General features: G+C 37.5%; 1 protein-coding gene across 1 annotated transcript; it reads left to right on the top strand.

Annotated features, from left to right (window-relative positions):
• The first annotated feature begins 3,698 nt into the window (after positions 1 to 3,698).
• Positions 3,699 to 21,399, top strand: lhx5 (LIM homeobox 5). Its single transcript, XM_048985901.1, has 5 exons — positions 3,699 to 4,267; positions 6,810 to 7,033; positions 11,112 to 11,389; positions 14,988 to 15,153; positions 20,592 to 21,399. The coding sequence occupies exons 1-5, from the start codon at positions 4,098 to 4,100 to the stop codon at positions 20,945 to 20,947; spliced, it is 1,194 nt and encodes a 397-aa protein (XP_048841858.1). The 5' UTR covers positions 3,699 to 4,097; the 3' UTR covers positions 20,948 to 21,399.
• The last annotated feature ends 5,410 nt before the right edge of the window (positions 21,400 to 26,809 follow it).

Genomic DNA, 26,809 nt, shown 5'->3' with positions numbered 1-26,809 from the left:
CAATAACAACCCTAACTATGAACGTAACCCCGCCTCTTTTCCCACCCTCATGTAGCCAAACACAACTACTAGGCCTCGAATACCATTGTTGTTGCTGTAATTTAGAGATCCAAGCACCAGTGGTCCTGGATCCATATTTGTTTCGTTATTATGGTTAATGCATTATTAAATATGGATAATAAATATAATATACAGAAAAATAAAATTAAGGATTACAGCAATATTAAATTTAATATGTGGGCCTACATTGGTTTTTCTCTATAATCAATATATAACAAACGTTATATGCAATCAAAAATAGAAATATCTGTAACAAGAAGTTGATCAATTTAAATATCGTTAAAATGTTTTTTCTTTTCATTGGATCTAGAGAGCTCTTCAGTAATCCGCGTAAAATTAACATTTAGTCGCAAAATCTGTTTGGTGCGCAGATATACCATGCGCTGTCATTAATCAGACGATTTACTAATTGATTTAATAAATCCGTATTATCTTCCCACGTTTAACACCGTCGCAGCTCCCGAGTAAAATCTTAACTACAAAAGAGACGAGTCCGCAATTACTGTTAGGCCTATATGACAATTCAAGACCGTTAAATGATGCAATACCCATTGTGAACATATGTTGCCTTTGCTAGAGAAGACGATGCAATATTAGAATACCGATTACATATATGTAGAGGAGATATGTCTAATAGCGGTTCAACTTGTCCGACGATACGCAATGTAAATCTAACGTTGGAAGGTACGGCATTGAACGAACAAACTAACACAATAAAAATGGAAGGATGATATCATTATAAACAAAAACAGTCATAAATAATGGAAACAACCTTAAAGCCACACAGGCCATGAAAACATATTTGGTTCCATGTTTTTCAATCGTTGGAATGGACAACAAACTGAATTCAAGTATTCGAATAGGCTATATATGCAGGCCTAATTGTCATGTATATCAGTTCATTGAAGAAGTTATGTTATTCTCGCAGAGAAATAAATAATGAGTTTGAAGTTAGAAAAATACATTTATGTAGGCAATGCATTAACAAATTTTAAACAACGTGAATTATGACATTATGCGATATTTCAGATTTGTAGTATTTCTAATAGCATTTCATTTTAAAAATAATATAATTTAAATAGCTTGTGTACTTCACGCAACAATAATAGTAAAACAAATAAATACAATCAAAAAAAGTGGTAGAATGGTTTGGAAATAAATAGAAGGTATCAAGAAGTTGCATTCGTATCAATCCCGTTCTTCTTTAGCGGAACTATCTTTCTTGTAGTGTATTATACATATAAATAAATCACAGATTCTGGTTTTTATAGCTTTCAGTCTTTTTATCCAGCTCGTAAGTAACGAGTGTGAAAAAGATTGTATTAGTCGAAGGCTACTTCGTCTACTCTGCTGATAGCAAACGAGCTCTTCCGCTTCGGTTTAAGGGATAGAGTAATAATCATCCCAATAATGCATACAAAGAGCCAAATTTGACTCATAAAAATATACGAAGGAAAATTTCAGAGACGTGTTCTGTGAAGGCAAGGACTAAGTAAGGATTGTCCTGACTTGTAACCTACGGTCGGTCTGTGTTGCGCGCGGAATTTTATTCCAATGTTTGGAAAAAAACAGTAAATAACACCCCCCCTTCCCCGTCCCAAAACCTGACTGTTTAGTTCTTTGTGCTATCACAATATTTCGAACTTTCTCCTCCTAAACACTCATTGGAGAAGAGAAGAATGATTTTGTTATACGACAATTTTGGAGACATTTCATATGATCCTGCACTAGAGTACCGTCCATCTATTCAAGCTGTTTTGGATGAACAACATAAAGTAACAAAATAACTAACGGAATAAAATTTGCTAGATTTAATATTCTATTAAACAAAAACAAACACATTGCCGGTTGCTCTATTGTAAAAATTGAATTTCAATGTTTGTCATACATAATAATAATGAAGTGAACTCTTTATGTTTTTGTCCGTCTCATAAGTTCCCAGCATTGCATCCCGAAGTAGAATTAATTTAAGACTCATCCTGGGTGCAGACGCACCACTAGGCATTTCAGGTCGTCGCAGGTTTCCGTTCCTGATATACATCCAAACCCGAATCTTGCTTTACATAACGTTTCGAGAAAATTCTTCTAGTACGTTATATTATACACTTCCATGTACTCATGTTTCAGGTTAGATATTCATTCATTTGTTATTTGTAAAAGTTATAAGCCTATTCCATGCAACGAAAATGTATAAAATGTAGATAGATAATAATCAGCTAAACAAATGTCGAGGTAAACGGTTCTCTGTCCCCATCTTCGCTGCAGTTTCTCAGTTTGTTCTTGCTATTTGATCGGCCTTGACACTGCGCGGTCACTGACATTGCGACCAACCGGCTCAGGTCTGCGTATGGTTCTCATTAACGCAGCTAATGAAACGATTAACTAAACATTACAATTCCCATCCATTAGCGGCTACTTTGTTGAACCACATGTCAAACCCTCCCCTTGAAAGAGGAAGTCCTTCCTTCTTAAGCCTTTCCATTTCCCGGTAAATATCGTATAACAAAAGCATTTGTGACGCGCTGCACGCAACTGCGCTAGTTATATTATCAATCAAGTTAAGCCTAACGTCAGAATCCTTCATAGGCTACAAATCGCTATAAGCGTCTTTTCAAACACTTCTTGCTTTTTGATATACCTTACCGGGATAATCTTCAAACATAAAGTAGTCGGTAGGCCTATAGTAATACTAACGAAGAACAAATTTTTAAATAAATTGGATAAACCTGGAATATCCAGCGAACTGTATTATTATTATTATTATTATTATTATTATTATTATTATTATTAGGCCAATGTAGTCTTAAATGGCTTGTTTAATTTTTAAGTAAAATGTACTATCCAATTTGACAATACAAAACCTAATGTATAAAGTCACATAATTGTGAACATTAATCAAAACAGGCCTACTGTTTCTCGAGGTGTCAGTCGACCCGTTTATAGCAACTAATACTTACGAAACACCCGACTTTATTGTTTTGAGAAAAGTAGAGACAGTGTCTATCTGATTGGTATGCAACTAACTCGTCTGTATAACAAAGCCAGTGTTACTCGATGGGGGATTGGAGAGTAGATTGCTTTTCGCTTTATATTGATTATGCAACGTGCAAGATACTCCACATCTACGAGAAAGACCGTTGACTCACACTAACCCAGGACACTAGAGGTTACATAAGTTTCCCTTCAAACTTATAACAGCGAAGTATTTTTCTTTTAAGGTATTTATCATAAAATAGCATTTAGCACGTTAAATTAAAGCTAAAATTTCCGAAGCTATCCATTTTTGGACAAATGTAACCAGAATATCAAAATTTGGAATAAAAAAAATCTAGGCGCTTTGTTCGAATTTCGTGTTTTCAGTAAAGTCTCGATAACATTTGTGGCAATATGTTTGGCTATCGTTTTAAAACATGATCTCTTTCAAAAAAAATCGTTAATGTTTATAATTTAAAGAATTGTTTGTCACCAGAGCTCGTGCAGACTTCAAGTCTGTTTAGACGTGATATAAATTAAAAAGGTTGCCATGGCGACTCTGCTCTGATTGGTCATCTGTACCCAAACGTGACCCAGTACGTAACCAAATCTGAATAAGGATGCGCGAATTACCCAAAATCTAGTACACAGCGATGAGAATAGTGGCGAGGTGAGGTGAAGGGGAAAACCAGAGACAAGGACAAGAAGAAAAGGAATGATTTTCCCCCCAAATTATACCTCTGTGTCAGCATGAAATAACTTTGCTGAGATTCACCTTCAAAACACTTCAAACGGGAAGAACACAATTGGTGTTTCCCTGGATAATGGCTAAAAGGAGACAGGAGTGAGAAAACTCGGGTAATCAATTTGAGTTCTAATCGGCAAAGGCGGTCATCAACTAGATGCTGGCACAGGAGACGCAGTGAGGGGGAGAAAGATTTGTTCTGCTGTGGTCTTCCTCAAGAGTCAAGACGTTGTTCCACGCAGAGTCGTGTGGCCCCGGTCCGGACAGCAGTGCCCCTTCCGGAAGGTCGGCACTGGTCCCCCTCCAGGGTAGCAGTATAATGGTGCACTGCGCGGGTTGTGAGCGGCCCATTTTAGACCGCTTTCTTCTAAACGTGCTGGACCGTGCTTGGCATGTCAAGTGCGTGCAGTGTTGTGAATGCAAGTGCAATTTGACTGAAAAATGCTTTTCCAGGGATGGCAAGCTGTATTGCAAAAATGACTTTTTCAGGTAAGGCGTTTTTGGTTTTATGTGGTAATATAGTGTACTATAGGTTCTTTGTGTTCAACTTTTGCTAAGACATTCACAATTTGCTTTGTTTTCCTAATTTAATAAATATAACATGTTTTCCACTGTGTTTTGGCTATTTATTTTTATTAGGTTAGGTAAAGCTACCAACTGTTGCAGAATGTAGACATTTTATTTTTAGTACAGTAGACCAATATTTGCATACTATACTCACCCTTGAAAAAATCTGACTTTGAGTTTTCAGCATTTAATATTTGTATTGTCTGAGCTTTAGGCTATTTACACTGGTGCTGAGCAATAAAAACAGAGTTATACGCTTTGCACGTTGACAGCGTTTGTTTTTATTTTTGAGGAAATGTGATTTACAATGATGTGTGATTGCAGCAATAATATTGTATGTACTAGTATAAATACATGGTAGTTAGGTGTGAAATCACAGCGAATTTGAATTTTAACTTAATAAATTTATAAATATTGGATATCACAAAATGTTTCAGATCGTGTAAAATGTAACATATTGTTACCAGTTTCGGACACATTTTAGGGTTTTTAAATAAATATATGCTTATATTTACTATATATTTTTAGAGTCGATAATGCAATCTGTAGTTATTTAATGTAACAAGATCATTATCTTTGTATTGTAATTGCAATTGTAATGTTAAATTTGTCCAAATTGTTTAATGACGTGGAGTGTTAAAGCCTTTGTGATGGGATTGTCGGCCTTGACCATCATGTTAGAGGACCATCAATTTCGGAATCTCAATAAGCGCGGTAGGGAATAGATACAATGCCTGTTATCTGGAAACAATAATGTCCACGATGTGTCTATTTGTTGTGTAAGTAGACTCCATCTCTTTCTCCAATGGCCATCTCCAGGTGCTTTTGAAAAGAAGAAGCCATGCTGTCCCATTGCAAATAGGAATTCGCAACTAGATTTGCATTGTGATACAGTGTTTGGATTTGGGATGAGGCAACGGCCGAATGAATTTATCTCATTTAATGATTCGCAAAAACTTGCCATATATTCTTATAATGTACACGCAACTATATCCCAGTTATATATTTAAAGACATATATATTATTTAACTAAAATATTTTTTCAAAGGAGAATCCTATCCGCATGCTATGTGTTTCACGTCACGTTTAATGCTACATCTATATGATTGATGCAAATATGTATATATTACTTTAGTATGCTTTTTAATTTTATTGTTTTAGAAACAACTGCAAATAAATAATAAGACTACGGAAGTAACACCACTTAGGCCTACTCTTTTTAATAGTTTTTTTTTTTTAAGCTGCATGTAAATCGGGATATCGTTATTCATGTTCTCTGTATTTTATAAAGCGGTAAATGCGAATTACACAATATCATCTTATTTTAGTTCAATGGTTTTGCATAATAAAACGTTTGCAGTTTTACTAATCCTGTACTCTCCCCGATTTTATATGTTGATTGTCACTAATACGTTTTTTTGTGAATTGCACACGTTTGTGTTGTCGTGTTAATTTGTAGGATTCTGTCAAGATGGTAATAATCTGTTTGGCAGGGAAATCTTGATAGACAACCATCAGATGATTAAAGGGAGCTCAGGCAGAAACCCAAAAATGTGCTTCACACGGTCGCTTTATTTACCGACACTGATCGTGAAATCCAAATTTATTAAATCTGGGGTATGTTAAGTACATAATTAATAAATGAAAATCAAATGTTATTTTCATTCTCCTGCTCTTCTGGTTCTAGTCCATAACATTAGCCTGAGGACATTAATTGTACGCTGTAAAAATTCCATAGTTGTTCATAACAACTAGGTCTATATCAAATAAAATGTCGCATTTTTAGATGCTACCGCGCCGTTAACACGCAAATTCTAACTTTAAACCAAGGATCGTCAACCTGCCCGTACACGGACAAACATGTCCATTGCAAGACTCGTCTGTATCCGTGGCAAATGCTTTTGACAAAAAAAACTATGTAGGTTTGATCAAAGATGATGACCCCTGCTTTATACTAATAAGCCCTAATAGATGTAACATTTTTTCATTGATGTAACAATAATTAATCCATTAAAGGATAAAATCAGGTAATAATTTTTATATGGAGAAATATCTGGGGGCTGAACAATAAACAATATATATATATATATATATATATATATATATATATATATATATATATATTTAACTGCTGCACAGGCAGGCGAAACAGTTCTTTTCTTAGATTCTGGCTATTTAAATGTAAATGCGGGGACTCTCTACAGCTTTTCCATCGCAATTGCAGTCTGAATACAAGAGGTCTAATCTACCGGAGAGCTGTTAATATCAGCCATTTTCACCCAAAGTACAAATGCAGCCCCCATTTTAAATTAACGGGCCGAGTAATTGTTTTCATTTATTATTTTTCTTTAATAACTAAAATTGCGAAAGGCCTATTTTAACTTAGGGGGGCGTCTGGTTATCTGTTTTGTTATTTTATTTCTATTTTCATATTCTGACCCTTTTCCCTCCTTTTTAATTTCAGGAGATTTGGCACGAAATGCGCAGGTTGCCTCCAAGGTATCTCACCTAGTGACCTGGTTCGAAAAGCACGGAACAAAGTGTTTCATTTGAACTGCTTTACCTGCATGGTTTGCAACAAGCAGTTATCCACTGGAGAAGAACTGTACATAATAGACGAAAACAAGTTTGTATGTAAAGAAGATTACTTGAATACTAGCGCCATTAAAGAAGTCAGTTTAAATTCAGGTAAAGATATTCCATATTACATGCATATCTTTTTAATGCATGACTAAATGACTGCCATGAAAATATACATATATTGTCACGGACACAGTGATGCTGGGTAACATCTCCAATGTAACTAGTTTCATTATGTATTGAAATATATTCCTATAAATATATTACAATAAATATTACAATAAAGAAATGCTAGGTTTAAAAAATCTTATTATTAAAAAAATTGACTGACTTGACAATAGGCCTAGTACATTCAGTTATGCTTTGTAAAGGTGACCGGCCTTTACACTGTAGGCCTACGTGTTAAACCTATGTAGACCTAAATATTTTAATATATATATATATATATATATATATATATATATATATATATATATATATATATATATATATATATATATACACACACACACGCACACATTTTTTAATTCTCTTCAGTAAAGATATTACCAATGTTATATAAAGACTGCGGTCAACCGCTAGAAATATACATCACTCCTTCACTTAAAGTCTCGTTTAATGTGCGGATACTAAAATAAATGTATTTATTACCGCTGATGGTCTGCAATTTTCAGGAATGAAAACGTTGTCATATAATTCCAAAAATATGGAAAATAAGACAAAAATGTTGCTAGATTATATTTTGTGCCAGTACTATATTTCGAGCATTAATGAAAACCGTGCAACACGTGCATTGTAACGACAATTACTCATTTGGTTTTGATTTTTCAAATCACACGGAAGTAACTAAAAATTCTGTTTATTCTGTTGTTATTCTGTACAGACTTTAAGTACTGTTCTATGATTAACATTTTATGCATAATCTTATCCGAACAATCAGCACCATGGACAGGGATTTAATGCTCTTCTTACCCTTGCTTTCTAGGTGTAGCAACCAGAAGTATAGAGCTCAGGTCTTCATCGACGTTTAAATGTGCACTATGCAGATAACTTTCGCTATGTGGAAAGAGCTAAAACATGCAGATTTTAACATTCTACAGTAATATGCATCATGCAGTTGTGTTCTTTTAGATCAGTTTAACTCCGTGCCAAGTATTGTGTTTATACGTTTGAATCCATTTATTTTAGTTGATCAGTGGATCAGATCCAGTCTCATACGTAACTGCACATTGTGGGATAAATTCTCCGATGCACGTGACCAGGACCAACTCTACACTCCTACTTAACGTTTTCTAATTATGTTTTCTATCTTCTTCTAACCGTTTTTATCGTTCTATGAAAACTGCAACAACAATAATAACAGTTATTATTATTTAATCTTAGATACAACCCGGGAATCAGGCTATATGTGAAAGTTTCTGAAATTACACTATACTGTAAAGAGCTACGTACCTTATTGACATTACGGAGATAACATTTGATCTGAAATGGCTGTACGTCATTCTCAACGTATATACCTATTTTCAATACTAAATTCACGAACTTTTCTCACAATTGCGTGCGGGATTATTCAGAATAGTTCCTCATAAAAGAAACATTGAAACAAAAATCTGAATCAGTTTATCAGACTTAAAACCTTAAAATATTTCAATAATTTAAAATGCATGCGATCAGTATATTGGTACTACTTAGAAAAATCAGTCTCGTTTTATATTTTAACAGCCAAACAAAATGATTATATAGTTATGTGACAACGACCCACCACGCGACATTATTTGGCTTCTATATCTGGTGGAGACTTTATTGCAGGTTTACATACAGATAATATAAACAGATTTTGTTTTTAATTTTTAAAATCTGTTTACAGAAATGTCATTAAAATACATCGGAATTAATCCAATGAATATAACAATAAAATGTGTTACATGAAGGCAACATGCAGTTGTATTTAACCCATATTCATACTTGATATAATTTATCATTGGTTTAATACAAAACCTATATGTAAAATATATCTGTCATTCGACTTTGCTAAACTCAATATCCAAAACAAACGTATATGCCTTGTAAAAATGTTAAATAAACACATTATTACAATGAATCGTTCAAAAGATTCTTAATCAATCAAAAATGCAGTCGAGTGAAAAGATGCAGGCTTGCAACAATTAAAATTAATAAATAATTAGGCCTACATCTTCAAATGCCTTTGTGAACCTGTTTACTTGGATTATAAGGTATAGTGACATAGGGCTATAGATATTCTATGCCACGCAGTATTAATGCTATTCATTATTATTTTTATTATTGTTGTTGTTGTTGTTGTTGTATAAATAGAGACAAGTATAATCATCTGCTGAACAGTGAAAACGTAATAGGCGTAGTATTGTAATTGCCTGTTTTCAAATATAATGTTAGTATATTTAGAAACGTGATTAAGTATGTGCCATCAGAGCAGTATTCATGATGTGTTTTAACTTTTTTTGTGCGAGCCCACGTTTATTACTTATACGTGGTAATTAAAACTCTGGGCCCGGTTTCTCGATAACGGCCATTCTTAGCGTCTTATGAAGACTCTAAAGATAAATATTATTAAAGGTATTTGTTCTTCTACGTATGTTTCTCCAACTGTCTCTTACGAGGTTGCTAAAGGCAAAGCTTCTTAAGTGCGACTTTAAACACCTGATTGGTTCACATCGATGACTCGAGAATTGATTATTCCCTCTACGCAGTAATCGCTTGACCGCCGCTTGATAGAAAGTGATGTACTTTGTAAGTATAATACTATCGGAATGCTTCAATTCCTCAGAACTGGGGAGAACCTAAAAATAAAATGCAAAATTAACAACTTGAATCATCTTATCATAAATATGATTTTCGCCGATTGGGTGCACGAACCCGCCTCCCCAGATTGTAGTATCACCATTTTATTTTTATTTTTTGGATAAAACACCTGCGTGCACCAATATGTGTGCATGTCACTGATTTCTGGAGGAGCAAGGACTCAATAGTCTAAAGAAAAGTTGCGTTACTTTCTTAACATATCCTCTGTGCTTCAGTATTTACTAATGACTATTCCTGGCTGCATTTTTGGGGAAAATATATTAGACTTACGTGTAAATGAGTCTGCAGTGTCGACTCTTATCAACCTCATGAACCAAAGTTTTGATATACTGTGACTTTGGTACACTTTCGGAGGTGTGTGCATTCCAGGAGCGTCAGAAATTGGGCGAACGCGTCCACCCCAATATCGTCAGAACCCCCTTCCTTCCCAATTAATAAATAAATACATAATAAACAGAGCGTTCTTTATCGTTCATTATGAAGCCGCTCGTTACTGGGGCCCATTCGCTGCGCAGTCGGAGCGCAAAGACGAAACCTAATGATAACTGTAGTCATGTATCAGATAAAATCAGTTTATCATATGGATTGTTTTTTTTTTTTTTTTTTTAGTTATGTTATGTTTGGTTATTAAACTCTACCTTTAACGATTAGTGTTTTTTAATGAGCAGAATGAGCCAGCAACAGCGATAAGAGACAGCAAAAAGAGGCTGGGATGTACTTACCTAAGATCGTTTCGTGAAACACGTTGGGGCGTTAAGACTCGACTGAAGGTAGAACTTACGAACGTCATAGCGTTAGGAAGGTTTCGAGAAACCAGGCCAGGGTCTGTTTCTTGAAATGCTACTCGGCACTCATAATTAATTCAGTTAAATTTATTAGATAGATAGAAGCAATGATACAATTGAAAACTGGTATAATGGTGATTATGTGTGAGGGTATTTCTGTGTAAATATATTTTTTATATTTTTTGACCTAAGCTAGAATAATTATGTTGCTATAATATGTTCTATTTTTATCAATTAATGTAATGTAGGTTAATTCATATTTGCGTATTCCTACAGAATCACAAAACAACCATAAGCCTGAACTACACCGGGAAGAGCATTATAAATCCGAATATGAAATGTAAAGAACCCGAGTGAAATTCCACTCCAGTTGGGAAAAGAATTGTTCAAAAACGTGGCGGTCTATCTTATATGGCCGTTTAATATGTTTTATCGGCCTAAACGGTTAGGGAAATACTAATAATCAGATAATATGTTCTTTTATGTGCACCTGTTAACTGCCATACATTTAAAATGAGACATTTTTGGTACTTGGTGACGTATTCTTTATCAATTCACAGTTTCATCGTGCACCGACAGAAGCTTATCGCCAGACCTCCAAGATCCAATCCATGATGACACGAAAGAAACTGATAATTCAACTTCCTCGGATAAGGAAACGAATAACAACGAAAACGAAGAGCAAAACTCTGGTACCAAGAGGAGAGGGCCTCGGACCACTATTAAAGCCAAACAGCTGGAGACCCTCAAGGCTGCCTTCGCTGCTACGCCAAAACCAACCAGGCACATCCGGGAGCAGCTAGCTCAGGAGACTGGTTTAAATATGCGAGTAATCCAGGTACGATATCGATATTTCGAGCATTAATGAAAACCGTCTTTCATGTGCCTTTTATCCATGCAAGGTTTAACTGAAATATCTGTTTATTTTCACGTGGTTAATGACTCATTTTTTCTTATGCTGACTCTAAAACAAAATATCCGACCGGTAGCTTTAAAAGTTGCAGTGGTTATTTACATTGTGTTAAAGTAGGCCTAATTATATTGAAAATGGCAAATTCAAAAAAGCGTAACTTAGTATTACTACGGCGTAGGCCTACTCTTTAAATTCATCCATCCCTTTCCCAACCCCCCCTTCGGGGTCATAGGGGGTCTGGAGCCTATCCCGGAAGGTACGGGCATGAGGATGGGGGGCCAGCCCATCGCAGGGCACACTTAGTACAATTTAGTAACTCCAATTATCTTCCGCATATCTTTGGGCTGTGGGAGGACACCGGAGAACCTGGAGGAAACCCCACGACGACATGGGGAGAATATGCAAACTCCGCACACAGGGAGATTCGAACGCGTGTCCCAGAAGCATGAGGCAACAGTGCTAACCACCGTCCCACTCTTTAAGTCTTATTAATTAAACCATTTAAAAGAAAAATAACTACTATATTTATGAAACACTGGACATCTTTTCAGAAGGAACGTTTTGTAAAAGGAAGTACAATTTAATTTTACGCCCTTGGTATGGGAACGTCGTTTTCTTTCTTACCTGTTTCGTGAAGGCTTCATTTTAATTGCATCTTGTCAAGTACAATATTTTCTGTAGCTGGCCTTGGGACTTGCATGTTTTAACGGGATTTTAAAACCTTCGGCTTAATTTGTTTTGCCATGAACAGTTGGTGTACTGCAATGAGATGCGTAACCACACGTAACGAAAAATTTCACAACTAATGTTTGCTGCGCTTGTTTTGCAATAAGTAATTAAAACATATAAGCATATGTTCCCTGATGTGAATCGTGGCGTAAAAAATATTTTTGTAAATGCTAAAATATTTTAAATTATCCTATGTTAGACCTATGTGGAGAAAGTAACTTACACTGACTTAAATTCATGGACATGTTTTCAGTTGATCCCTGTTTTTTGTTGCGATATGGTGTTTGCTGGGGTATTTTATTTCAAGCATTAATCATTCGGCAGTGCGCATATATGTGCATAATTTACCTTGAAGTAATGAATCTATTATTCTGAAACCTTATTTCCCGCAAATGCAATGTTAACACTATATTTCACTAACGCAGTTGCTTGCAACGATTGAAGAGGGATATCTACAAAAGTGCATTAATTGTTGTTTTATTTTCTTAATTTCAAGATATTTAGTTGACTTTATGGTCCTGTAATCGGGCTAATGTTTTCTTCTCAGTAGGCTGGCCGAATGTTTACAAGTACTGTACCATACGTATTATTAAATGCTGAAGTGACTAAGGGTTTTGCTGTATTAAAGGTAATAATATTTTAATCGGTGTTTTCGGCAGACCATCCTTACCTCAGTCTGTGTGTTACATATACTTTCACTGCAGTAACCATCGTCTTGTAAATATATGCCGAACATAATTTAGGTTATTACAGTCCTGCTCACCCTGAAAGAGTTAGATTCGAGTATTTTTGAAAGATTTGTATTGAAATGTAAAAAAATAAAATAAATCGTCGTGGCTCGCACACGTAGACATGCCGTGGAATGTCAGGTAATTCATATTTGCGGAATAGCTAATGCAACACTCTGCATCCGCTGCGCCGCATTTAAAAAATTGTATCGGATGCATTTTGGTAAGAGGAAAACGTTTGAACCTTATGCTACCTGCAGCTCAGTTTAGCTAGCTTCAGTCTAAGCCTCTGGCTGAAGATGGATTGATTACATAGTTCAAACAACCTAGACAGCAATAATCAGATGGTTGGGGCAGAAACAAATTATGGTCACTGTCAATTAAAAGTGTTTTCTATTTCATCATCACTGACTTATTCAGCAGTTTATTGTGAGTGCAGAATTTTCACTTCCATCTCATTGCTCCACCCAGTTCTGGGATTGTTCTTTGTATTGTAATATGCATAGCTGTCTGCTGACCTGTGCCAGGGGAGACTTCCCTGTCCACACAAAATAGTATTTTTAGATGCACCTTGGTGTAACATGGCATAAGAGCATGAATGAGTATGTGCCAGTCACTGGAAAAAACTGAACACCATAATACTTATTATAGTGCGCTTGAATATAAAAGTATTTTTAGGACTGAGATGAATGTCAATGACTGTCAATATTAGACAAAAATACCTTTGCCAGTACTGCTGAAAGTGTGAGAAACATGGTTAATTGAATGTAATTTGTAATACTTACATAGTTACTTTGAGAATGCATTATACAATATATGTTTATAGGGAAAAATCACAACAAGCAGAAGTTCATTGTCAATATATGTGGTTCTGCTTTATTCTAATGATTGTTTTTTGCTTTATAGGGGTGTCCTGTATGTGCGCGTATGACATGTAGAAGTAGATTGTAATTCCATTTAGCAACAATTGTCACTGAGTTACTTAGTCCATAAATGCCCAGCTAAGTAGGGCTCCTGTGCTATTCTCATCTGTGCTGCGCAGGAATTTATTTAGCAAAATGTCACACGTTCTGCCAGCCTTGGGGAGTCTTCCAGACTGTTTCTGTGTATAAACACATACAATGGAAGCAAACCTTCAGTAACTCTTTCTCATCCAAAGCCAGCTGAGAAATTGGAAATGTCTCAGTGAACCATACTAGTCCTAACTGCACCAGCTTTTTTGGGTGTGTAATGCAGTGTTCTTACTGGACCAGGAAGTGACCTCAAGCAGTATTTGTCAGGCCTGTTCATGTAATGTTTGAAAACAGTGTTGGGTGCATGGTGGTGTTCAGCTGCAGTATAAAGCTTGCAATTTTAAGAGCTCAGCTTGTAATTTAGCTGTTAATGCCATAGGGTAGGTAACCAGAAGGTGATAAGTTTAAGTTCCTGAATATGCTTCTGTTATGCTACATTTCAGTAAGGTATTAAATCCGAAGTATTCAAATCACACTCTAATATGAAAGTGAAGTTGGAAGTTTCTTTGAGAAAAGTGGAAGTTAAGGAATGAAAAGTTTGTTCTTTTCTTTTTTCTTTGTTCTACAAGACTTAGAGCTTTATAGATGTTTAGCCATTACAGCTAGGAAAGTGGCATCATACATGTGAAAAGTGAAATGTAAAATAACCCTTTTTTAACAATGAAAGCCATTTCTAGGTTGAAGTTTTAGCAATATTTAATTGTTTAACTGTGGAGGTCTATATTCTTTTCTCTTGATGCATTTCACCTGTGCTATTCTTGATGGTTTCTGAAGTCGTTTCCATCGTAATGATAATGGATGGAATTCTGCTTAGTGGCTTGACCCAAATGTGAAACAGCTTTATTAAAAGACATGTGTTAAAACTGAACAACAAAAAGTGTATTGTGAAAATCAAACAGAGTGGAGCTTAATTTAAACTATAGCTATGTGGGTATTTTTAATCTGCTGTCTGCTCTATGCCTCACCTTCTGCTTTATCCTTACATGACTGCTGTTATGCTCACTGCTTGGGCTGGCCAGCCTGTCCTTAATTGACCATGTTCTCACCTTTCAGGTGTGGTTTCAGAACCGCAGATCTAAAGAGCGGCGGATGAAGCAGCTGAGTGCGCTCGGGGCCCGGAGGCACGCCTTCTTCCGAAGCCCACGCAGGATGCGCCCACTGGGCTCCCGGCTGGAGGATGCAGAGCTCATGGGCTCTGGGCCATACAGTTATTATGGAGGTATGTCCTGCAGACTGCACAGCAACCCCTGTGAGAAGCACACGCTGGGACACTGATTTTCTGAGCTTCTTCAAATTCTGTTCAGCAAATGTTTGATTAGGGTTAAGATATAAGATTTAGGATATACAGGGGGTCCTCGAGTTACAACGTCTCGACATACGATGTTTCACTCCCATAAAAACTTAAAAAAATTGAGGGGTGAGTGTTTCGGCTTATGCCGTTAGCGTTGTACTTACGGACGATGTTGGTGAACTAGCTTGGTTGCGTGCGGTGGAAGAATACGCAAGAAACGTGGCCTATGAGTGAGGGAACCACCCAGTACATTTACCTACACCATTTTGGACAGTTAAATGCGCAAGTGTTCCATTTGTGAAGAGGAAAGGTATCACAATGGAAGCGAAATTACACATTGTAAATATATCAGAAAAAAGGTGTGTTTCGACTTACACCAAAATTCGGGTTACGAACGGAATTGTGTCATAACCAGAGGACCCCCGTATGCTGTATATATTGATTAATTACAGTTCATTACTGGTTTAATAATTAATTGCACAAATGGAGGGTGGTTTTTATTTACTTGTTTGCTAAACAATTGTGTAGTAATGTACAGACCTGGACTGCAGTGCTGCTATACATCATTTCAGTGACGGCGATTCATTGTAAGGATTATAGAGTCAGTAAACACTTATTCATATATTCTCAGTGGCCAGTTTATTTAATTCACCAGCTTGTTATTGCAAACAGCCTGTCCCTCCAAGCAGTGAGAAGTATGGCTGCAGTTGAATACATAGACAAGACAGGGAGAAGAGGTCACTTACTATTCAACTGAGCATTACAACAGCTACAGTAGGGCGCCTGATCCAAACTAGCATGGTGTGATTGTTGCTGCTGTATCTCCAGCATCTCAGAAACAGCCACCGCTCTACATCTAGACTTAGGTGTCTAGAGTTTACAGAGAATAGTATGATTAAAATAAACATCCAGTCAGTGGCATTTCTGTGGCACCAAAAACACCTTGTTGATGAGGCAGGTTAGAGGAGAATGGCCAGTGAAAGCTCACAGGAATAACAGCTCAGTGCAGTACAATGGTGTGCAAAAAGGCTTCACTGAAAGCACTACTTATCTACCCTGGAAGTGATTCTGGTGGCCAGAGTGGCCCTACCAGGTACTATGCAGGAGACCCTAAGGGGTTGGTGTGTAGCTTAGTGGGTTAAGCTTCTGTGCCTGGGATCAGAAGGTTGCTGGTTCAAGTCTGGTCTCAGGAATATAGTCGTCTGTCTACAGGGCCTTGAGCAAGGCCTTTAAACCCCTGCTCTACAGGCACCATAAGTGGCTCCCCTTCACTGTGATCCCCAAGCTTGCTCTCAGCTGCACATAACCTGATGTTTTGAGATGTTCCTATATCTAACATACATATACTGGTCACCTGAGCCATCACATGTTTGAGGACAACCCTTTCAGCTGACTGCAATTCTTTTTGTAGTTTTGTGATGATGTTTTGTTTATATTTTCCGGAGTTCTTCCCAAAATAAAAAAAAAATCATAGTCCCTTGGCTATGATCTTGAGTCATTGCAGATGTACAAAGTTCAGTGAACCTGTTCGTTGGTGCACACTTCATAAATCACTTAATAAAAGCTTAAAAACAATTCACTAATCTATGTAAGGTAATAGTATCTAAACGCACATTCTTCTTGAATTGTGTTCAGCTTTTATTATAGCTTATCCTCTTGGAACATTTTCTGTAGTTTGGCTGCATTTTATTAGCATTGTAGGGTTTTTTAGAAATCAAAATAGAGATCAGAAGGGAATGATGCAATATGCTTACCATTCAAAATCTCGAAATTACACATTTACATATGTAATTTCGACATAGCATTTTCATCATTTGAAACCATTATTTACAGTAAAATATATGCAAGCTGTACTACAAATTACATATATATGAGTTTATTTTTATAAAAAAAAAAAAAACGTTTTTGTTGTTGTTGTTTGTAGAAGACCGTGTTGCCTTGAGGAGGGAATATCGGGCCATGGCTGTAATCTCACCCTGTGCTCTTTTCTTCAGTGAAGAAGCAGTGTTTCTGCCATAGCATGGCCTCCTCGTGGATGGTTGCCATGACTCCCAGTGGCATTTGCTGGGGCGACAGAGCTGAATGCACTCCCTACCTGTCGGGGGTTTGTTTAATCTGCTGTGCGACAGACCGTGTTCACACTTTGCAGAAAATCCCTTTGCGACCTCAGCACAAGGAACAAAAAGTCTTTGTCGAAAGGTTCAGAATGTGTGCTTGTTATGGTGCCTCTCTCAGGGGCTTACGAGACGGTTAAATATTATTTATTTGTAAACGTAATGATATTGGCCTAAACCTTAAAAAAACATGAGGAAAACAACTGTTCTTATCAATATTAGGATTTATCAAAATTGGGAAATTAAGATAAGATGACTGATAATCAGCAATACTATTAATACATCCTGTTTCATTTAATATGTAAACTATAATACTGTTATATGTAAAATAAACTAAAAAAAGTAATCACAGTGATCCATACAATAAAAATATTTCTTATTAAAGTAATATAGTTCAAATTTTAGTGCTTGAGATCAACATTTGCATTATATTTGATACTGCTCATATGAAACTGTAATTAATATAATTATATTATGGTTAGAGTTAGAGCTAATTATCGGAACAGCTTGATGACCCAGGCTATGTAAAGTTTTCAAAACAAAAGAAAAGTAGTTAGTTTTGAGAATTTACAGCTCAGAGTAAAAGCGAGAAACTAGTTAATGAGCTCAGTTCATGGTTAGTGTAAAGTGAAATCTAAGCGACACTCTTGTTGTACCCTTGAGAAAGATACTTTGTTCAACTTTAGTAAAAAGTTAACTGTACTTAAACTTGCCACTTTGCAATGTCAGTTACTAAATGTAATGTGCTTTTAACTGTACATTTCACTGGAGATCAATTTCACATAAATTCACTTATTTAAAATTTGAAAATAAATAAAATGATAAATAGAGTTTTAACCATTTTTTCATTTTTGTCTTATTTATTGCATCCCAACTTTGTACAGATTTGGTGGCCATAAAACATTCTTCTATCTATGCATTATTCTGGGTATACAGTGGTCGTAGTAAATTTTTATAGCAGATGCTGCAAAAAATGTGCAGTTATAATCTAATGCAAATACAATTTCAAAAAGGAGATGGGGTATCATTGAACTTGCATGTCCTATAGCCCCATAAACCTGTAGTCTCTCTGCAGTAAACTACATCTGACATATTGTAGTAAAGAACTGTTTAAATTTTCGTATTACTCACATAGTTCCCAACAGTGATGCACACCAAATACTGTGGCAAAGACTATTAAAACATTGTAAAGCAATAAAAATACAGCAGGAGAATTAAAGAACACACAAAATGGGCTTTCTTTCTCTGGTTTATTTTCTAGTTGGTTCCATTTTTTTTCTTTATCCTAATCTCCTGTACTATGCATTAAGCAGTAAGATCCAGCTGCAGTCCTTTGTTGCACCATCAGACAGTATTTGTTCCAATTGCCTCCCAGCCTTGCTAGCATATGGAAGGTCACTTTCGGGGGGATGTGGGGGGCTCTTCTGTTTGCTGTTTATATTAACCCCATCCCCCATACACACGTAACAACCCCTATATCCCACCCCCTATTTTGCTCATTCAAGAATAGATTTGCTCACCCATGCATATCTTATGGAAGTCTGATGGAAATATCAATCTAACATTTTTTCCCAGTATACAAGTTGATGGATAACAATATTATCATGTGGGCTGTAAGTAATATGCAAATGTGTCTCTTTCAATGGAAAGCTTTATGGAAACGTGGCTTCAGTGTAGCCAGCAAGCATATTTTTGCCAATTTTTTTGTGGAGTAAAAAAGATGTTTCTTGTGTGTGCTATTTGCAGGTGTTGCTTTGGGATTCGATTAAAAGTGAGCTATTTTTTTGGTCCTTAAAATAGCTTCAAGGGTTGGTAAATAATGATATTGTGGTTGAGACATGGGCAGGGAAAGAAAGAATGATGGAACGTTTGTCATGCTGAGAGAAGTAGACCAGGAAATGGAGTGACAAATTGCTGGAACTAGGGATACTGAAAGTGTGAAGAAATAATTAGGTAGGATGAATGAGATTCTTAGAGATGAATAGGTGAATGAGTAAGTATCTTATCCACATGTGGATTCCGTGTCTAACGACAGTTGTGTACGGTACATAAGAATAAAGAAAGAGGGACTTATCGATGGGTTGGTAGGCAGTGAAGCCCTCATTTACCCTCTCTGGATGAGTGTCTACACTCTCAGCCTCATTGACTACTGAGCTTCCATCTCTTAAGAGGGGAATCAGGTCTTCATTTTTCATAGATAGGCAGTGATTCATAGCATTATTAATGCCAAGTATAGATGGGTGGCTATTGACCAGGCAGCTCCTGCATGATCCTTGGCACTGCAGGGCAGCTCAGGGTAAAGGGATATCAGACAAGGATTCTTTAGCTCCTTGCTGTTTCAGTGCTAGAACTTATTAGCAGCAGACAAGCTATGATGATATGTCTCTTATCCTCTGCACATTATGTACAATTACTTCTCTAACACTCCGGACTCTATAACTGTACACTTGGCCTTAAGAGTTCTTTACACTGTCAGGTTTCTGTTCATGAATGTGTGAGAGTCTGTTCAAATTCATGTGTGCATTACTTTTAAATGTCGTGTAAATATTTGTTTTATAGACATTTTATGTATTTTGAGGTTGTCACTTAGATAACCAGTACTTCCTATCATTATCCCTGCTTTGAACAAAGCAGAATGATGCTGGGACAAATCCACAAAGCAAAAAGCACATGTTTGCACTATTTAATGTCACAACACCCTCACAGTCCATTCGGCATCATCATTTATTTTGATAGTGCAGCCTGATACTCAGCCTCACTTCTTATTTACAGAGAGCACAACAGAAATCTGCTGGCAATCAGATAGGGCCAAAGCAGTGGAAATGCAGCGATCAGACCCCCGGGCTGCATCACCTGTTCTCTCTGGGTGGTTGTCATTGCCAGCGTGTGTGCTTCGGTGCCGCTGCTAGAGTCCAGGTCGTGCCGCAGAGCAGGCTCATGCTCATTAGCTTGTTATCATGCCTCTCTGTGCTCACCCTGGGCCACGACGGGCTTGTGGCACAGTTGCATAGTCTGCCACCTTGCACTACCTGTCTGTTTAAGGTCTGTGAGCCACAAGTAGCTTTCTACGTGCACAGAACTATGTGTATGCATGTATGTTTCAGTGCGTGTACATGTGTTTGCATGTGTGTGCCTTTCAAGGGAACCTTTTATTAAAATGAAGTTATTTTTTTCACAGTGTGTTAAACAACTTTCCATAAATGTTACTTTTTGTATATCACACCCCTGACCTCCTATCCCTTTGTTCTTCAGATTACCCAGGTGATTACTATGGCCCTGGGGGTAATTACGACTTCTTCCCTCATGGTCCCCCCTCTTCTCAAGCCCAGTCCCCAGCAGAGTCCACCTACATCTCTGGCTCAGCGCAGGGGCCCCTTGAGGGGCCCATGTCAGCTCACCACCCATCGGACAGCCAAAGGTACACGGACATGATGTCACATGCAGACACGCCCAGCCCAGAGCCAGGCCTCCCAGGGCCTCTGCACCCTGTAGGTGCGGAGGTCTTCAGTGGGGGGCCCAGCCCACCCTTCTCCTTGGCCAGTAACTCCAGCTACAGTGCCCCTCTGTCACACCCTGGACAGGATGTGGGTGAGGCAGCTGTGTGGTAGAGGGGAGGGGAGCCAGTGTTAAAGGCGATACCTTCTTGAACTGTAGCGTGTGGATAAATAGCCTATCCACTGAGCCCCCTACAAAAAGAGCACCTCTGAGACACTGACCACAGGACTGATGTGGAGTTGTGGGTTGCAAGCCCTGTCCCCGCCCTGCCTATCCAGCTACCCTGAATTTTACACGGACAGCAAATCTTTTGAGTATCGTTTTGCATTCCATCAAAACTGTCCAGGAGATACTAAGTATAGAAATCAGGGCGATGTTTCCAGTTTGTTTTGACTTTTACCAAAAACTATTGTTTGCCTGGCTCTCAATATGCAGAGTATTTATTTCTTTGTTTGTTTTATAAGAAATCTCCACTATGAAGAGATGGTGCCTGTGCCAGAGCGTCGCATCACTGCAGTATAATAAAGCGTTGTCCAAAGTGTGCTGTCCAAACCAGTGTCAGGTTGTTTCTGTCTTTCAGCTCCTCCCATCTACCTCATAGGTGGGGAAAATGACCCTTATGGTTTTATGATCAAATACCTTACATTACAAAACGAATGACATTCAGTCAGTTATCATTCAAAAACTGCAGTAAAAGAAGGTTTATTACATTGCAGTATTATTTAGAAAGGTGTTTTTATAGGTTACATTATGCCTGTCCCCTGACAGTGCATCTTATTTATATATATTGATCTTTTTAGTTACTCCCTATCAACTGACACATTAAATGTGTAATTTTTATATAGCATTAAAAAAAGAACTGATATAAAATATATAACAGTAAAATGGTGCTTCTGATTTATATAATGAAATAATTTACTGCGTTATTTTTAGTGTTCCTCATGCACCTATATGGGTATGGAAATGCATTTTAAAATCTACATATTCACTGTGCCAACAATTTTTATTTCTAAATTTTAAAGTGAGATAATTTTTTTCCTAGGTGCATTTTGGCTCTTCTTTAAGACAGTTTGGTTGTGAGATAGTGACCGCTTGCACTACCATGTTTTCACTGAGAAGTAAAAGGTACCCTGCCCCCCCACCCTCTGTGCCCCAGGGCCCAATTGATCAGCATGGAGCCCAAGCATGACAGGAGGCTGTAAAATTGGCCAATCTGCCTCATCTTGTTTTGCTGCCAATAGCCTTCTTTTAGTAGGCGTCCTCAAAAATGTTTTAAAAGAAATTATTAATGGGAGAACATTGAATCCATTAGAGACCATCTCCTACAACAGCTGAGGCCTTGTTCCTGAATAGTCCAGGTTTTTTTTTCTCCAATGGAGAAAAAAGAAGGGAAAAAAGGAAAAAAATGACAACATCTGTGACTTGGCTGTCTCGCTCTCTCTGTTCTGCCAAATGCCCCTCTTTGCCATCTATTGGCCAGTCTGGGAACAGCTGGGAAGTTACAAAAGACAAGTCTGGATTGGTCCAAGAAAATATCCTGACATTTAGGGAATAAATAATAAGAATGACAAACTGACTCTTTTGTCACTGGGTGTATTTAAGGTCATTGCTGGAGGCAGCAGTAAGTCGCATATGAATGTACTGCATGCAGTTGCTCTGCAGTCTCTCCAAGGTCGGGGAAAATGAAAGAACTTCCATTAAATCAAATGCATTGAATTCTCTGCCTTTATTGCTGGTTTCCACAAGGTCCAGAATCAAAGCGCATTTCTAGCCAAAACCAGCCTGACTATGTTTCCTCCACTGCACTATGTTTCCTCCATTTCACTTTAATATTCTTAGAAATAATAAAAGTAAAGAAATGGGATTTATCAACATTTGCTGTCCAACAAGTAAGTTGTCTGTGTCTGTACATACTTATAAATACCTACAAATATTTTGTTCTCCATTTCATGGAAACAGTTTGTTATTCAGTCTGGACACTAGGTGAAAGGATTACCTTTTGTTTAGATGTCTTTTTATTATGGAATGTCTGAGTAAGGGTCAGTGTGTGGTGCTGTGAGAGAAGAGGCAGGGTCCCTGAATTAGCAGAGGAGTAAATATATGTTGCTGTTTCTGTTATTTCCATGTGAATTAAATCAATAAAATGACATTTTAGCTACATGAAAGTCAACCTATCCTGTCTGCCATAGGTTAGACTTCTATGATTGTGGTTTTATTGTATGTCTATCATGCTGTGATGCAGACTATAGACACAGAACAGAAATTAGTCTGTTGTTCCTGTATATATATATACATATATATATATATGTTCAATCAGACATCAATGCAGATCTCAACATTTGTTTGTTTTGTTTGTTTATTATCTGCACAGATGTTTCTAGAAAAGAGGTTTTGTAATATATATGCTGTTGGTTGGCTTGGAATAAATTCAGTTGCTGAGCTTGGGGCCTCTCTTGGGAGAGATCAAAGGAGGTGAAGGAGATTGGAATGGCGATACAGTCCCTGCTAGGCATCCTGTCACACACTGGCTAGAAGGGTCCAGGTGGTCTCATAGTGGGAGGGGGGTCCACTGCAATTTTCCCCATGACTAGTTTTAATGTAAGAGTAATGAGAGGCACTGAGGGTCCCTCACATTCTGCACACCCCTAGCTGAGTACCTCCCCCATCCTGAAATCCATCCCCACAAGGGCCAGACATTGACGTATCTCCCACCTCCACAGACGCCTCCCAGATGCGCAGATGCCTTCACACCACCAACGAGAGACAGGAACCTGCCATCTTTCTAATAATGTCACCATCTTTGCAGTTCGAGTGAATGCCATGCTGACGTGTGTGCCCATGACTCCTGATTGTCTGATTAGGGAGAGAATGAGTGCATGACTGTGCTCATAATTCCCTTAGAATTTTTAAATATGTATATAGCAGGAGAAATGTAAAGCTCCATTTTAACCTAAGACTTCAAAATACTTTATGAGTGCTGATTTTGAATTTTGATATTAATTAACAAGAAGATACAAAGAACAAATTTGCATTCGGAAGAATTAAATGTTATGATGGTCAGAATATTAAAGAGACAATATAAACTTCTTAAAACCTGATCATTAATTAATGTTTGGGAGGTGTAATAACCCAAAACATTATAAACAAAGGAACTATTTACACATTTATAATTTTACACATTTACAAAGCTTGATGTTTTTATTAAGACATTCAGCGTATTAACATCTTGTTAATGTACATTAATGTACATTACAAATCCAAATACTGACACAACCTCATGTGCATTTTCTCCAATAAGACTGATTTTCATTGAGTGATGTTATATACTAATACGCGCATATTTTCAATAATGTGAAAATGTTGCAGTAAGGACAACTTATGCAGAAGAAGGACTTTATGCTACAAGAATCATACAGAGTTACTATTTATCAGCATGCTTTTTCTGCATTTGTTTGCTAGATTTTGATTACATTTTGAAACTACACTCATCAGGACAGGTTTTTGACAGACTTTACACTGGGATTCTATAGTAATTTAGTATGTTAATTTAGGCAGATCAGAAACAATGTGTATAAGGTGATCTTGTCATCTTTAATAAAGTAGTGTGGGGTGTGAGCTTTGATAAGGCTTTACACAGTAAGTTAGGGTTAGACACTGTGCTGCATGGGAGCCTGCTAAAGCCTGTCAGTGATGCATTTGGATTCCACTGTAATTAATGACGTGACCTTCCCAGCGTCTTCCATTTGCAGGGTAATAGGATTTTCCAGCCCTAGGCTGCGTCCGGGAGATCCCCTGTGCCAGCACTGATAAGGGGGGGGGGGGGGTTGTGGGGCCCAGGCAGGTGATTTATAAGAGCTGCATTGTGCTGCCCCCTCCCACAGGAACACAGCAAAGGGAAATGCATTATAGAAAGGGTTCAGCAATAATGGTCTTCGGGAAGTGTGCATGTGTGTCTACGTTGTGTGTATAAGCCTCGTAATCCCTATATGTGAGTGTGTGTGTGTGCATGTCTGCAGTGCATGTACGTGTCTGTTTAAATGTATGCATGTGAGTATGCCTGTGTGAGAAGTGTGTTTACTTGTGGGTGTCTTTGCATGATCACAAATACTAAAATCAATGTCTATGAACAAACCTTTTCTCAGTGATAGTACTCTGTTCCATAGAACTCCTCTGGAGTTATGGAGGTACGATCAGGTTATGGGTAGGACTGTGATTGGCAGTATTCACAGTTTGCAAGGGTAACCTGGCATCCAGAAGTACTGTAAAAGGGGTGATTAATTTGGAACATTGGATTGGTCTGGGTTTAGGGGCCCAATATGATATGATTTCATGGGGCCCAAAATCTGTAGCCCCTGCCTGCTTGTATAACTCTGGTCAACAAAGATTTTTTCAGGAAACTAAGGGTTTTTTTTATCTACTCTTTAATGCTGATTTATGAAATTTGCTATGGATTTTCCTCTCATCCATAATTTTTCAGTGTTGTCATTTTTAGTTTATATCGGTAGTATATAATTCCTTATTAAGAATGTGCGTGCATATTTAAGAGTAATTTAGTTTGGACATGTTTGGACATGTGGAGACGGGGTCCTGTTCTCTCTTGAATATGGAAAAATGATATGAAGGCAAGTGGAGTCCCGATATGCTTCCTGACTTCTGCTGGACTCTTAAGAGAGACGTTACTGAAGCCATGTAAACAGAAAGTCATACCTTTAAGATTAATCATTTCTGCCATGCAAATATCTTTGTGCTTAATTGTGAATCACTTAAAGTCTTGTGTGATTTGGTAAATTCTGATTAGATATTTGAATTCAGCACAACCAGTCCTGTAAGATTCAACTATTTTATTTTGTGTAATGAAAAGAAAGTAAAAATGTGTTGAGCAGTGCTATTAAGGTCTGCAATGAATTACGGGGGGCTATAAGGAAGGTAACTTGGTTTTAAGCTTAGGGAGTTAGGTACCATGTATGTAATTTAAGTTTTGTCTTTTGTCTCTAGTACTACTGGGCTGATGTTATGACTGGCTAATGTTTTTATGCATAGTAGTGTGGACAGAGAGGAAGTAAAGCTGTTCCTGGAATTATTTAACGTATCCAAGAATGGACAGGGGTTGTAGACCGCCTTTGTTTTGCTAATACAGGCCAATATGTCTGCTGCTAACCTACACCTGGAGCTTTTTTGTTCCCAACTCACTGGATGTGCTATCACAGCTGTGAGCTGCTTAGTAGGGAGAATGGGATGGGATGGGGTAGCGGGAGCTGGGCGGGGGTTAAGGGAACCCGAACAGCTGAGCAGCCTTGATATCCTGAGTACACAAAGAGTAGCAAGGCCCATTCTGCCATTCTGAGGGCTGCTGATCACGCTCACACACACTACCTGCTACCTCCAGCTTCAGGGCGGCGAGCAATGGCAGAATCACTGAATTCTTTATTTGATAATGAGCACACAATTAAGGACCCTTCCACTTCTATAGTGGGTTGTAAAATAGTAGGCAGCTGCTTTTGTATTTCCTGGGGGGAAGGGCGGGAGGCTCTATGGATCTTTCTATTCCCAGGGAATGCTGGGAACGCTGGGAAACACTGAAGTGTGTACAACTGCCCACTGGAAAACACACAGCTATTTGTTTCAAGGTCATGCACTGATGAATAGGTATTGAATACAAACTTCAGTTCCAAATTTTGATGTATTAATATAGACTTTCACTGCCAATATTTGTAGCCCTAAAACAATTTTGATCAATTTGAAAATTTAAGGTAGGAATAAATTAAAAATGTTTTTTGTAAATAATTTAGAATATTATATGTGTATAAATTGTTTCTATCATATTTCATGCATTTGTATTTCTATTTTAAATGCTAATTTTCAATTTTTTTACATTTATGTACATCATTAACGTCATTGATGTACATTTACATTTAAAAATCATTAGTAATGAATTCAGCACAAGTGATACAGTCACAATAAGTGATACAAGTACA

Source organism: Brienomyrus brachyistius, chromosome 2, assembly GCF_023856365.1.
Source record: "Brienomyrus brachyistius isolate T26 chromosome 2, BBRACH_0.4, whole genome shotgun sequence".
Classification (NCBI taxonomy): domain Eukaryota; kingdom Metazoa; phylum Chordata; class Actinopteri; order Osteoglossiformes; family Mormyridae; genus Brienomyrus; species Brienomyrus brachyistius.
This window is presented reverse-complemented; position numbering and strand designations above follow the sequence as displayed.

Excerpts from the sequence above, each read along its gene's own strand:
- lhx5 (XM_048985901.1), top strand. The coding sequence starts at position 4,098 with ATGGTGCACTGCGCGGGTTGTGAGCGGCCCATTTTAGACCGCTTTCTT. Across the intron at positions 4,268-6,809 it reads TGCAAAAATGACTTTTTCAG|GAGATTTGGCACGAAATGCG; the intron begins GTAAGGCGTTTT and ends TTTTAATTTCAG. Across the intron at positions 7,034-11,111 it reads AGAAGTCAGTTTAAATTCAG|TTTCATCGTGCACCGACAGA; the intron begins GTAAAGATATTC and ends ATCAATTCACAG.